Below are 14,083 nucleotides of genomic sequence, written 5' to 3'. Positions count from 1 at the left end.
TGCCATCTGTTCTTCCTCCGATAAAAAAAAAACAAAAAAAAAAACCTGCAATTAGTGATGCAGTGACAATTTTCTTATTTGTGTTTGTTTTTTTAGATGTATATCAAAGCATATTAAACAAAAGCAACCTGACGAGCTCTGTCCATCCATAAAGCTGGAAAGATTCCGATTTGTTTATTGGTGGGAAAATGAAGGAGATGAGCAAAGTGTAAAAGTAGACAATTATTTATACGATCATTTCATAAATAATATTAGAGTATTTAATTAACTGTTCCAAAAAACCTGATACCGCTGAAAAGATCTCCTCATCAACAACTGTTTTTAATCCTGAGCAGCTAAACTACTGTCAGAGATTCTGCCATTAAAAAAATTAAGAAAAAGTTGATCCAGAATTTGAGACACTGTGGTTTTCTGTTCTGCTATATGATGACGCTGCCAGTGTAATGTTATCTGTAGTGTGATGTGTTAATAAAGTAGCTTGGGATCTGTACTGGATGCTAACCTCCAACTCTGTGTGTGTGTGCGTGTGTTTCCCCAGCGAGCCCGACAGGTCCGGGTCTGAAGGGATACCCCGACCCGGTAGAGGTGGTCCGGGAGTCCAGCAGCACCACAGGTATGGTGGTGGGCATTGTCGCAGCAGCCGCTCTGTGCATCCTCATCCTCCTTTACGCCATGTACAAGTACCGCAACCGGGACGAAGGCTCGTATCGCGTGGACGAGAGCCGCAACTACATCAGCAACTCGGCGCAGTCCAACGGCACCGTCCTCAAAGAGAAACCAGCCAACGTGGCCAAGGGTGCCGCCAAGACCAAGAAAAACAAGGACAAGGAGTACTACGTTTGATCTCTCCGTCTCTGGACATGCTCCAGGAACGCTCGTTCATTTTTTTTCCAAGGATATTTTTAGTTTGGATTTTTGTTTCGTTTCTCTCTCTCTCTCTCTCTCTCTCTCTCTCTCTCTCTCTCTCTCGCTCTCTCTCTGTTTCTCTCTCTCTCTCTCTCTCTCTCTGAAAGAATAATACGAAACCATATCCTGTGTATAATAGCAAGGAGGAAAAAAAAACTGAAAAGAAAACTTCTTTGAATAAAAAATATCTAGTTGGATTATCTAAGATAACGCATTATGCTGCAGATTGAAGGTTTCGCTCACGTCCGGACGGCAGGAACGGGGACAGTGCTGGCGTGGCTTCAGCTGGACCGAAGGACGTCTGAGGAAAACATAGCTGATTAAATACCCCATAATTAACTGCAAAGCAGATTATCAATACGAAACCCATCTGCACCTCGAGCAGCCGGCCAACAAAACACCGGGGCATGTGTATAAAAAAGAGAGACCGCTCATGCCTCCATTCTGCCAGGATGTTTTTCCACAACAAAAAGCAGTAAAATGGGACAAAAGTGAAGTGTCCATGTCTATGTCTAAGCCCCGTGATTGTTCTTTGCACCTAGAGAGAGACTAGCGAAGGCGATCACGATCAGCCTCCTGAAATCTAACACGGGCGCACACTGCCGGCGTGAGAAGAAATCCTACAAGCAATCTCAAAAGCAATCTCAAGGCCTTACGTTCTCAGCTGGAGGAAAACTTAAGGCCATAAACAACTAAAAAAGTGGAAACGAAACCGGAAAAAATAAAAATAAATAAATAAACAAGTGACCGTTCGAGAAACTCTTGATGCACGCAACAGTATCTTATGACATATGTTTATACACCCACATCTAAATGTGCTCTCTGGACTGTGACAGTGGTGTTTTATAGCCTGTTGTATAGACGCAAAATTATACCTGCTCCTCGATCATCTTCTTTTTTTTCTTTTCTTTTTCTTTTCAGTAATAAAAATCCAAAAAGCAGAAAAAAAAATGAAAAGGTAAATGTTAGTAAATGTTGCTAGATATAGATTTTATCCCGATGCAAGCTTATTTGAGTTGCTTTCATCAGTTTATCTTTAAGGCTTTACCTTACCCAGACGTCCATGCTACACGCTGAACCGATTCGTTCCAGCCCGAAATTGTGTCTTGTTCTTGAATGAGATGTGCGAAAAGACAAAATGAGTCCAAAATGGTATCTCGTAATCCTGGAAGAAGAAAAAAAAAAAAAAAGTTTTATCATGCGCTTTATCGATAATCTGTTTCAGCCCGTGTGTGTGAGTGTGATAATGAGTGTGTGATTATGAGTGTGTGTGTGTGTGTGTGTGTGTCCTGTCTTTCTGTCTTCCGATCTTTACGTCCATCCACCCCTGTCCAGCTCTCCTGCCCCGTGGGACGAGCCGGACAGGATTAAAGTCCAGACTACGAGCTACACCTGCGTTCAGTGCGTTTCACTTTGGTTTATTTTCTAATTCTATCAGTGCTCTTCTTTTTTCTACAGTATTTTCTGTTCAAATTGTGACGATTCTTTATTGACCTCAAAGTACACGATTTATTATAAAAAAAATAGTTTTGAAAAATTAAACAAGCAAATAAAATATTACCTAAGTGAACAAAATGTTTGTTCTGGATTGTTTTTTGTTTTGTTTTTTTAAATCACAAGAAATAAAAAAAAAAAAATGGGAGGAAGAACGGATTGGATGACATTGTTTACAATTATTAAGATTAGGAAAAACGTGTGCTTATTTATTTATTTATTTATTTTTTATTTATGCATTTTTTATTTTTATTTATTTTGTTTATTTGTTTACTTGTTTGTTTATTTATTTACTTATAATATTAGAAAAATATTTATTTATGCGTTTATGCATTTATTTTTTTATTTTTTTATTTTTTTATTTTTCTATTTTAATTTTAGTTTTTTTGCCAGACATGTAATTTTCATGAGATGTTTATCTCATGTTTATTTTCTGTTATCTCATGTTTGTGTTATCTGCATGGTTTGGTTTAACACCTACATCTTTTTTTTTTTTTTCTAAAACGTCTAGGGGGGAAAAAATTAATGGAAAAAAAAACATCTAGAAAAAACAAAAGTTTTTTAGTCACTAATCTCAATACAGAAAATAATTGAAAATAATTGAGGGATGGCTTGTTTTGTGATATGAAAGCTTGTAGTGTGTTTCAACATCTGTATTTTTTTAATTAAGGAATCAGACATTTAGGGTTGTGCTGGGAAATAATGAAAGACACAAAAGTGTGAGAATGTGGAATTACCGAAGCCCAGATTTGACTTTTTTCTTCTTCAATTCAATTCTATTTATTTGTATAGCGCTTTTAACAATGGACATTGTCTCAAAACAGCTTTACAGAAGAATAGAAACATAGCATAAAATGATCAAAGTTTAAAGTTAAGTTATTATTTATCTCTAACATTTATCCCTAATGAAGCCTGAGGTGACGGAGGTTAGGAAGAACTCCCTGAGATGTTATGATGAGGAAGAAACCTTGAGAGGAACCAGGCTCAGAAGGGAACCTCATCCTCATTTGGGAGACACTGGACAGTAAAAAAACACCGCATATACCCGGAATGTCACTACAAATACTAATGATGTCATGTTTATTTCAAACACATCAGCTTGTCATGATGGAGAGAAGCCACGAAGGTGAACTCCTCCTTCTTTAACACTGGAGACTCCTTCCATAAATGTTAAGTAAACATCTCCTTAAAAAATAACTTAAAAACTATACCATATCAGCGAATACACCCATTTTCTTCTTAAACAAGCGGAGAAGAAAAAATAGAACGATAGCAGCCGATTCAAATAAACCAACAACTTCTAACCAATCAGATTCCAGTTCAGGTTTTCAGTCTTTACATTAGCTCACACAGCCGTCCTCCTCTTCAACTGTTTTTCTACCTCCGGTTGTTTAATTTATTGAAACCCGTCTGTAATCTATCCGTCCCGGAGAGCACAAAGAGAATACGGTTTGAAGAAAAAGAGGAGGAAGACGGATGGGAAATGGAGTTGTAGCAGCAGGAAGAGGTGATCTAGAGATCTACAGGAGCGTTAACGCTACAACGGGATGATTGCAGTTAACGGAAAGTACAAGCGAGAACCGTTCGAGCATCCAGAGCGACAATCTGCACAGCAGCAGGACGGCAGTAACGGGGGACGAAGGAAACAGGAGGAGATGGAGGGATTGATATAGACATGAAATGTGAGCTACGCTGTTCAAACATTGCAACAGAGATGTGAGGAAGAAGAATTCTTAAACACAGGAAGGAAAATGATTTGTTTTTTGTTTGTTTGTTTGTTTGGATCAAATTTCTGTTACAAAATTTCTTTAAGTATCATAACATAACGTAACACATAATAACATAACATATATTATTTAAATATTTTTAATAATTTTTTATTTTAAAAATAGAATAAAAATAATTTAATTTAATCATAATTAAATACATATTAAATATTTGTTAAATATTTATTAAACATATTAATAAAATTATATATATAGTAATTTTACTATGTTGCCCATTTTTATAAATACATTTAAAATTGTTAATATTTAGATCCAAAAATAATGGCATCTTTTATACAATTAATTAAAAGTAATGAAATAAACTGTGTCAACATCTATTTTAAATATATATATATATATATATATATATATATATATATATATATATATATATATATATATATATATATATATATATATTTATTTATTTTTGATTTATTATTTGATTTATTATTTTAGTTAAGAATAGAAATCTTTTTAACCCTAGTTTTGTGGATGAAATTGCTTTTCTATTTCTAAAATCTGAAAAATAAAATATGAAAATTGTTTAAAAATGATTTAAGGCAGGTTAAAAGTGTAAAAAAAAAAAAGAACAGGATTTTATTGGCCCTGTGAAAGAAATCAACTGGTTTATTTATTCAGATGTTGTTGGAGTTTCTCTGAAGGACACAAAGAACATCCTTCAAATTCATGCACAGAAAAAAAAGAAGAAAAAATCCTTGTAATATCCCTTTTCTCATTTTCCTCATGGTTCTCAGGTGGATGCACTGGAGAGAGAGAGGATTTAGTGCAAATGCTCCCATTATTAATTTGGGATTAATGTTTTGAAATGTAAGTTCTGAGCTACTGTTCATCCCGGTAATCACAAAAAAAACATGATGTAGGAATTTTGTGACATTTTTCTAGCATTAACTCGTTCTGTGTCTAAGCAACAGTCTTAGACAGCGAAAGGTTTGTATTTTGCTTGAATGTGATTCCATGTTTCATTTGTGTGTGAATGTGTGTGTGATACATGTTGTGTGTAACATAAACACTGATCAGCTTTTACATTAAACCCACTGACAGGTGAAGTGAATATCACTGATTATCTTGTTACTGTGGCTCTCAGGGTGTGGGATGCAGCAGGCAGTAAGTGAACTGTCACTACTCAGAGTTGATGTGTTGATGTGAAACAAGAAAAAACGAGCCAGTGTAATGATCTGAGTGACTTTTTTTATCAAGTTATGCAGTGGTTCCCAGAACTCAATGGTTCCCGGTGTATACTAGATACCTGTATGCACTGGTTGACAGAATGCAGTGGTTCCCAGAACTCAATGGTTCCCGGTGTATACTAGATACCTGTATGCACTGGTTGACAGAATGCAGTGGTTCCCAGGACTCAATGGTTCCCCATCTACACTAGATACCTGTATGCACTGGTTGACAGAATGCAGTGGTTCCCAGGACTCAATGGTTCCCCATCTACACTAGATACCTGTATGCACTGGTTGACAGAATGCAGTGGTTCCCAGGACTCAATGGTTCCCCATCTACACTAGATACCTGTATGCACTGGTTGACAGAATGCAGTGGTTCCCAGGACTCAATGGTTCCCGGTCTACACTAGATACCTGTATGCACTGGTTGACAGTATGCCGTGGTTCCCAGAACTCAATGGTTCCCGGTCTACACTAGATACCTGTATGCACTGGTTGACAGTATGCCGTGTCTACACTATTCCCGGTCTACACTAGATACCTGTATGCACTGGTTGACAGTATGCCATGGTTCCCAGAACTCAATGGTTCCCGGTGTATACTAGTTACCTGTATGCACTGGTTGACAGAATGCAGTGGTTCCCAGGACTCAATGGTTCCCGGTCTACACTAGTTACCTGTATGCACTGGTTGACAGTATGCCGTGGTTCCCAGGATTTAATGGTTCCTGGTATGCACTGGTTACCTGTATGCAGTGATTCATGATATGCAGTTGTTCCCAGTATAAATCGGTTTCTGTTATTCTGTGGTTCCCTTAAAGCTGCAGTTTGTGGTATGCAGTGACTCACAGAATGCACTGGTTATTCTGTGTAACCCGGTCCAGTATTCTGTGGTTCCCTGTATGTAGTAGTTCCTAGTATGCACTAGTTCCTGGTGTTCTGTGGTTGCCAGTATGTAGTGGTTCCTAGTATGCACTAGTTCCTGGTGTTCTGTGGTTGCCAGTATGCAGTGGTTCATGGTATGCAATGGTTCCCAGTATTCAGTGTTTACCAGTATGCACTGGTTCCCTGTATGCAGTGGCTCCCAGTAAGCAGTGTTTCCTGCTATGCAGTGTTTTAACAGTATGTACTGCTTCCCAGTATGCAATTTTTCATGGAATGCACTGGTTCCCATATTCAGTGGTTCCCCAGTATTCTGTGGTTCCCATTATGCAGTTGTTCTCTGTATACAGTGGTTCCTGGTCTGCAGTAGTTCCCAGTATGAACTGGTTCCCAGTATTCTGTGGTTCCCTTTATGCAGCAGCTCATGGTATGCAGTGGCTCCCAGTATGCACTGGTTCTCAGTATTCTGTGGTTCCTAGTATGTAGTGGTTCCCAGTATACAGTGGTTCCCAATATTCTGTGGTTCCTAGTATGTAGTGGTTCCCAGTATACAGTGGTTCACAATATTCTGTGGTTCCTAGTATACAGTGGCTCCCAGTATGTATTGTTTCCCGGTCTGCAGTGGTTCCCTGTATACAATCCTTCCCAGTATGCAATTGTTCATGGTATACAGTGGTCCCAATATTCTGTGGTTCCCTGTATGCAGTGCTTCCCAGTATGCGATGGTTCCCAGTATGCAGTGGTTCCCAGTATGTAATGGTTACCTACTGATGAGTCAGTGTCAGTGTCAGAGCTTTAAATTATTAACTATAAATGGATAAAACATACACCTTATTTAATCAGGATTATTTCTGTTTGTCTTTCAGTCAGTCGTGCTGTTTTAGAAAACTACCTGGTTGTTGATTATTTCCCCCTAACAGCATGACACAGAGTGTTTCCTGCCCCTACACGCCCTGCTGGTTAGCTGCTCGGTTAAAATAAGCGTGTTATGTTTATGATGAGAATTGTGTAGATAGAAATGATAAGAGCGATAGAGAGGTGGACTGCCCGGCTGTAATGACGGACGGCTAGAACATGACCACCTGGACGATTTTATTTCCACCATGAAAGAGAAGTAAAAAGCTGAGGTGCGCTCTATAAAGAAATCCCAGTTTAATTATGTGGACAGCTCCTCAGCCTGTTATCCACATATCCAGATGCCCACGTATCATAAATCAATAGGGGGTCCATTTAGAGAGGCGATAAATGGAGCTGAACTATCAGTGTCGATGTGTCTGGGAGGCTTGGGGAATAGAGTAATGGACTTACTGGGCTCCCATTATACAGCTTCAAAGAAAAAAAAAGAAAAAACACTGCACGTTGTTTGACACGTCAATAAGTTCAGGCTTGTTATGGAGATAATTAGAGTCCAAAGCCTTTGACAAATCTGTACAGATACTGACACCATCTGATCAATACTCTTTATAACCGCCTCATCAATACGTCTGCTGCCTTTCTTTTTTTTTTTTAATTAGGATTATAAATCTGGATAGAATTCTGACTGGATTTCTCAATTCTGATATTAATTCATTAATATATTTATTTCAATTTTATTTCACTTTCATTTGTGAAATTATAATTTTGTTTCTGACTCTAATATTTATTTATACATTTATGTATTTTTTTGTGGTATTCTAAATCTCCTTCTTATTTATTTAATCTGGTTCTGATTCTGACGTTTATTCTGATACCGATATTATTTTCACTGGGATTCTGAATCTGGTTCTGATTCTAATATTTATTTATATATTTATATATTTTAATGTGGGATTCTGAATCTGGTTCTATCATATTTATTTATTTATTTATTTATTTATTTATTTGTTCATTTATTTATTTATTTACTTATTTACTTGTGGGTGGTTTCTAACTCTGGTTCTGATTCTGACGTTCTGATATTCTGACTTTATTATCTTATCTTATTTTATTATCTCAATATTTAATTTATTTTATTTTATTTTAAATCAAATGAAATTTATTTGTGTGTGAGATTCTGAATCCAGTTCTGATTCCGCAGTTTATTCTGATTCTGATTTATTTTCATTGTGAACCTGATCTGAATCAGGTTCTAATTGTTTGTGTGAATGATTCCGAATCAGGTTGTAAATCTTTTTTTATTCTTTTTTTTTATTTATGTTAAATCAAATGAAATTTGTTTGTGTGTGAGATTCTGAATTCGGTTCTGTTTCTGACGTTTATTCTGATACTGATTTAGTTTCACTGTGATTCTGGTTCTGGTTCTGATGCAGAATGTTTGTGTGTATATAAATTTCAAATCACGTACTAAATCACATTTTATTTCCTTTTTTCTTTTTCTTTTTTTTGTTTATTTTTTGTGGGATCTGAATCAGGTTCCGATAGTTTGCGTGTATGGTTCAGAATCTGGTTCTGAATCAGATTTATCTGTGTGCGAGATCCTGAATCTGGTTCTAATTTGGTGATGATTCCTATTTGTTGTCACTGCGATTCTGAATCTGGTTTTGATTCTGAATGTTTTGGGTAAAAATGTTCGTACTCGTACTGAATCTCATTTTTCTTTCATGTGTGTATGATTCCGATTCTGGTTCTGAATATTTTTTTGCAGAATTCTGAATTTGATTTAGATTTATTTGTGTGTGAGATTCTGAGACAAGTTCTTTATTTATTTGTTTTTATTTTTACGAACGATTTGAGATTCTGAATCTGGTTCAGATTCTGACTGTAATTCTAAATTTAGTTGTGACACTGAATGAGATTTATGAGAACTTCAGAATCTGGAATTCAGATTTATTTCCTTCGTGATTCTTATTATGGAGAGTGATCCAGATTCAGTTTCATGTTCATTGTGATTCTGAACCTGGTTCTGATGTTTGGTGTGGTTCTGAGTTCTGTTTATAATCCTGTCTGTTCCACGCAACTGTCCTGCAGAACACATGTAGTCCATATGGAGGACGTTGCGGCTCCTCGCCCCTCTGCCCGGGCCGAGCGTTCGGGATCCTGTGCGTTCTGTATGAAAGCCAGCGGGCAGCTGAAATGCCCAGGAGGCCTGAAACACACCGAGCAAGGGCATCGAACACGCTCAGGGTCACGCCGGTGTCATTTATCACAGCTGACGTGTGCGCTCGATTGTCTGCGCCCGCTCGCCTTTATTACTGCCACTTTTATTCAACCCTTCATAACATCCTGCTCTCTAGTCAAGAGCGGAAATCCTCGGAGAGAAGCCGTGTGGAAAAGTGCCATGGAAAGAGCAAGGAGACAGAGTCCGGCCTGTTTCATGCTAACTTCAAGGTGTCATGTGGAATAAGAGAAAAAGGTACAAGGGGACAAGGGCACTTCCTTCACTGTCACCGGCGGCCATTCCTTCACTGAGGAAATGAAACCTCGGATCACGGGGAAAAAAATAGATATGAATTGCGTCAGAATGCGACGGCTATTTTTTGTGACCAAACATTAATTTTTTTTTTTTTTTAAACAGAGCTTCTTAAAATTCAAAATACAAATAATTTGCTATAAAATAATTTCCACAGACACTCGTTCATCCGTTCTTCAGATAACGAGTGACCTCCTTACATTCAGATTGAATTCGATTCTGAATTCCGTAGTCCAGTCAGAAGGGACTGAGGAGAGGGAAGGGAAGGGAAGGGAAGGGAAGGGAAGGGATGGGATGGGAAGGGATGGGAAGGGAAGGGAAGGGAAGGGAAGGGAAGGGAAGGGAAGGGAAGGGATGGGAAGGAAGCTCGTAGCCATAAAAGTGCAAAAAAAATGATTTATTAATTATTTTTAATATCTAAGTACTTTAGATTATGGGTCTATATCAGAGATGATTGTTCATCAGAGGAAAAATCAAGGTTTCAATCAAGTACGAAAGTTTTTTGTTTTGTTGTGATTTCTTGTTTTTTTTTTATTCTGGTTATTTTATTATATTTATAATACTTATTTTATATTTATTTATTATTAAATCAATTTAACTTCTTTTATTTAGAATTTTCCAAGACTAAAAATAAATCACCATTATAATAATTAAATAAATAAATAAATAAATAAAAATTTAACGCAAAAAAACAAGCAACATCGACTGGACATTTCTTTAACTCTCACTGAAGCGAAGGTTTTGAACAAACAGCAAGTAAATGCTTTTTAAATTATTTGTATGGTTTTATTTATTTTTTTAATTTTTTTTCATGAATCCTGAACCAATATCCAGCTCACAACGAAAAAAGCATTGGAACTGAGAATCTATGTCTTTAAGAAATCTGCTTCATAATAAACGAGTCAGAAGATATTAGAGAAGCTCGATAAGCCGTATCGAAGAGGAGTAATGTGATGAAGTGTAATAATGAGTATGTAAACAGCTTCGATGGAGCGATTCCCATCTTCTAAAGGAAAACGAATGATTTTCTGCTTCATGCTTAATCACAATTCATGCTTTTTCCTTATGGAGTCTGTCAGCTTTCAGATCGATATTTAATAACTCAGGATCGAGATTTTTCCCCTCTTTCTTTCTTTCTTTCTTTCTTTCTTTCTTTCTTTTTTTCTTTCTTTAATCTGAGGTCATGTATTCTAATGATAATTACAGGCAGGGATTTTCCATTACGATGGACATTCAGGAGACTGTCAGTGCATGAGAAGGGTTTGTTTTGGCCTTTAAACTAAAAATAAATCAAAACTGAAGGTGTTTTTGAAAGGTGACACTTTATTTAGTGTCAGAGGCGTTTTTCTGTTTATGCAGAAGGGATGGGAAACCTAGAGAAATGACATTTGATTCTCTCCAGCAAGGTCAAATTTTGTGCTTTAAGTTAAAAGGCAAATCACCTCACTGCCAGGAAACTGAAAACATCATCAATTCGCTCTGTTACGTAAATATAATAAAGTCAAATCAATGTTCCTGTTTTTCTGCCAGCGAGGCACTCATTTATAATAACCAGAGTCCATTTATTCTCCGGTTGAATTAAAATTCTGTCCAGTGTCCAAGTGCTAATGTATTAAAATGGATTTGATGAATTTATGAGAGTGACACAGGAGCAAAAAGATGTGAAATAGGAAGAAAAAGAAAACGTCTGACCATGCAGAAACATAAAAAAAGACTATTAACTTCATTTTTTAAATTATTTGTTTGTTTTCTTTTTTGATGAATTTATGAGAGCAGAACAAAAAATGGAACTAAATTAAAACCTTTAAATTAAAACCTTAATTTAATGCAGGAATCAACATTCTTAAAGAAAGAAAGAAAGAAAGAAAGAAAGAAAGAAAGAAAGAAAGAAAGAAAGAAAGAAAGAAAGAAAGAAAGAAAGAAAGGAAAAGATGTGAACAAATAAATAAATAAATAAATAAATAAATAAGAGCAGCACAGGAGCAAAAATATGTACATTATTGAGGATTTTTAAATGTTTACAATAAATAAATAAATAAATAAATAAATAAATAACAGCAGTACAGGAGCAAAAATATTTGAATTATTAAGATATTTTTAATGTTTTAAAAATGAGAGCAGGACAGAAGCAAAAATGGGTGAATTGTTGAGGATTTTTGGAAAATGTTTAAATAAAGAAAGAAAGAAAAAACAAACAAACAAATAAATAAACTAAAGTATTTCAAAACATTTCAAAAAAATATATTTATTTGTTAACACACTGTTTTTTATTATATTGTTTTCTTTCTTTTTTTTCAGTCTTGCTCCAATACTGCATCCTAATCTAGTGCATTAAAATATTTAATAATATTGAATTTATTTAATTGTTTAATTGATTCAAGAAGCTGAATATATTCAATAAAACCTTCCACGGTGATCAGGATGATGGTAGGTTGTGTCATCTGGATGCGTTCATTAACGTTAATGAGCATGCTCATCAAATCTCTTCAGATCTGGAGAAAACTTCCAAAACTGCCATCCAGACTGAAGAATCTTTAACATCTGATGTAACGAATGAAAATCTGAAGTTTTCCTCCGTGACGACAAACACCATGTGCTTGTGTTTTGCTTCCTGGTCCAGTCTCCTCCCCTTTTCTCTCATTGGTTGCTTATCCGGTTGTCCTCACCTGTCCTGTGTTGATTAGTTTGTGTGTCTCTGCTGCATCTTTACTCTTTTCTGTTTAACTCTGTAAATTATTTAAAAGGTTTAGTTTTTTAGCCGATTTCTCACACCTTCATGACTGATTTGTTCAGACTGATGAACTTCTGGTTGAAGAAGATGTGTTTAAAGGAATAAATGTGGCCCAATTATCACTTTTTCTCCACCATGTGATGTGCAAAGTGATTTCTGACAACAAACATAGCACTGAGGTAAGTTTACCTTTTTTATAGAATTTTTTTAATACACGCTGTACCTCATTCCTATTTCCTGTGTGCTTTAAAAATATTTTTCGCTTGTTTTTTTAAAAGATTTTTAAATTTTTTAATACATGCTGTAGCTCAATTCCATTACCTCTTTACCTCTTTCCTATTTCCTCTTTTTTATATTACATTTTTTAATACATGCTGTACCTCTTTCCTATTTCCTCTTTTTTTAATTTTTTTAATTTCATTTTTTTTAACACGCTGTACCTCACTCTTTAATTTCACACGAAGCTCAAAAGTCTGCACATGCTCAGTAGAGAAAATCCTGAAACCCTATTAAACACTGATTTAAAGGATTTTATATGATGTACTGCATGCATGTACACTGTGTGTGTGTGTGTGTGTGTGTGTGTGTTCTTATTAAAATGACTAGAATTGGGTTATCTCCTAAAGTTAAACGGAATTAGGTCGGCCCTCATAGGAGTGAACTGAACTCTGTGGGAGTTAATCTAACACTGGTGTGTTCACTTTGTATCTGTGTGTGTGTGTGTGTGTGTGTGAGAGAGAGAGAGAGAGAGAGAGAGAGGGAGGTTGGAATGGTTCGGTCGCTCTTATCAAAGCAAGCAGGCGGCGTGGTGTTGAGATCGTTGTCAGCAAGACGTTCAGTCAGGAGAGGAGACCACACACACACACACACACACACACACACACACACACACACACACACTCCATTTCCCACTTTCCCTCAAGCTTCAGCCACTTGTCTCATAGCTCATTGTCACGTCTCGCTCTCTCTGTCAGTCGACCTTAGCCACGCGATAACGCAAGTCATCTGATATACTTATATGCCAGTGTTCATATTTAATATTGCGTCCTTATCAAATTCCCTTTCGCACAAACGCTCTGTGTGTGGTGTGTGTGTGTGTGTGTCTCTGTGTGTGGTGTGTGTGTGTGTGTGTGTGTGTGTCTCTGTGTGTGGTGTGTGTGTGTGTGTGTGTGTTGGCCAACAAAGTGGCTTTGGACCCAGCCAGAGTCACAACAGACTGTGTAGCGTGTGGGCTGTGGAGTCACTGCTAATGGACTGTAAAGGATTTCAGCCTGGGCAGAGAGGACACTGCGTTCTACCTGCCACACACACACACACACACACACATTCTGAATTTAAACATTACATCATTATCAGCTTAATATGGATTAACAGGTTGTTTATTTCCTGAAACTGAAAAATCTTTTATGCAAATGAGCTCTTACACATCCGAACAATTAGCCGTGTTAATTAATAAAGCAGCATTAATCAGTTTGTTTTATGTGACAGTATTGTTTTGTTAGGGCTTTGTTAACAAAGCTGACTACATCACACAGCGTTAATATGTCTAAAAATATCAGGATTAGCGTGGGAGACTAAAACGATTACTTTTATGGTTCAAAAGTTTTATGAACCAGAATTTATAAGCAGAGTCTTCATTACTGTATATTTATACTCCATATTTATGCATCTTTTTTGTATTATATCGTATATCATATTAATCATATGAAGCACGCGGTTTA

At 36.5% G+C, this 14,083-nt stretch overlaps 1 protein-coding gene across 33 annotated transcripts in view; it reads left to right on the top strand.

The window, feature by feature from the left end:
• The window catches only part of LOC131348884 (neurexin-1a-like), a 326,295-nt gene extending 324,438 nt beyond the window's left edge, over nucleotides 1–1,857 (top strand). For all 33 annotated transcript variants that reach the window (XM_058384112.1, XM_058384111.1, XM_058384099.1 and 30 more), the window contains one exon: nucleotides 539–1,857. In XM_058384112.1, coding sequence (XP_058240095.1) covers nucleotides 539–843 — 305 coding nt within the window. In that variant the 3' untranslated portion in view covers nucleotides 844–1,857. The remainder of the gene's footprint in view (nucleotides 1–538) is intronic.
• The last annotated feature ends 12,226 nt before the right edge of the window (nucleotides 1,858–14,083 follow it).

Source organism: Hemibagrus wyckioides, linkage group LG29, assembly GCF_019097595.1.
Source record: "Hemibagrus wyckioides isolate EC202008001 linkage group LG29, SWU_Hwy_1.0, whole genome shotgun sequence".
NCBI classification, from domain to species: Eukaryota; Metazoa; Chordata; class Actinopteri; order Siluriformes; family Bagridae; genus Hemibagrus; species Hemibagrus wyckioides.
The sequence above is the reverse complement of the archived record's forward strand: the minus strand, read 5'-3'. Positions and strand labels throughout refer to the sequence as shown.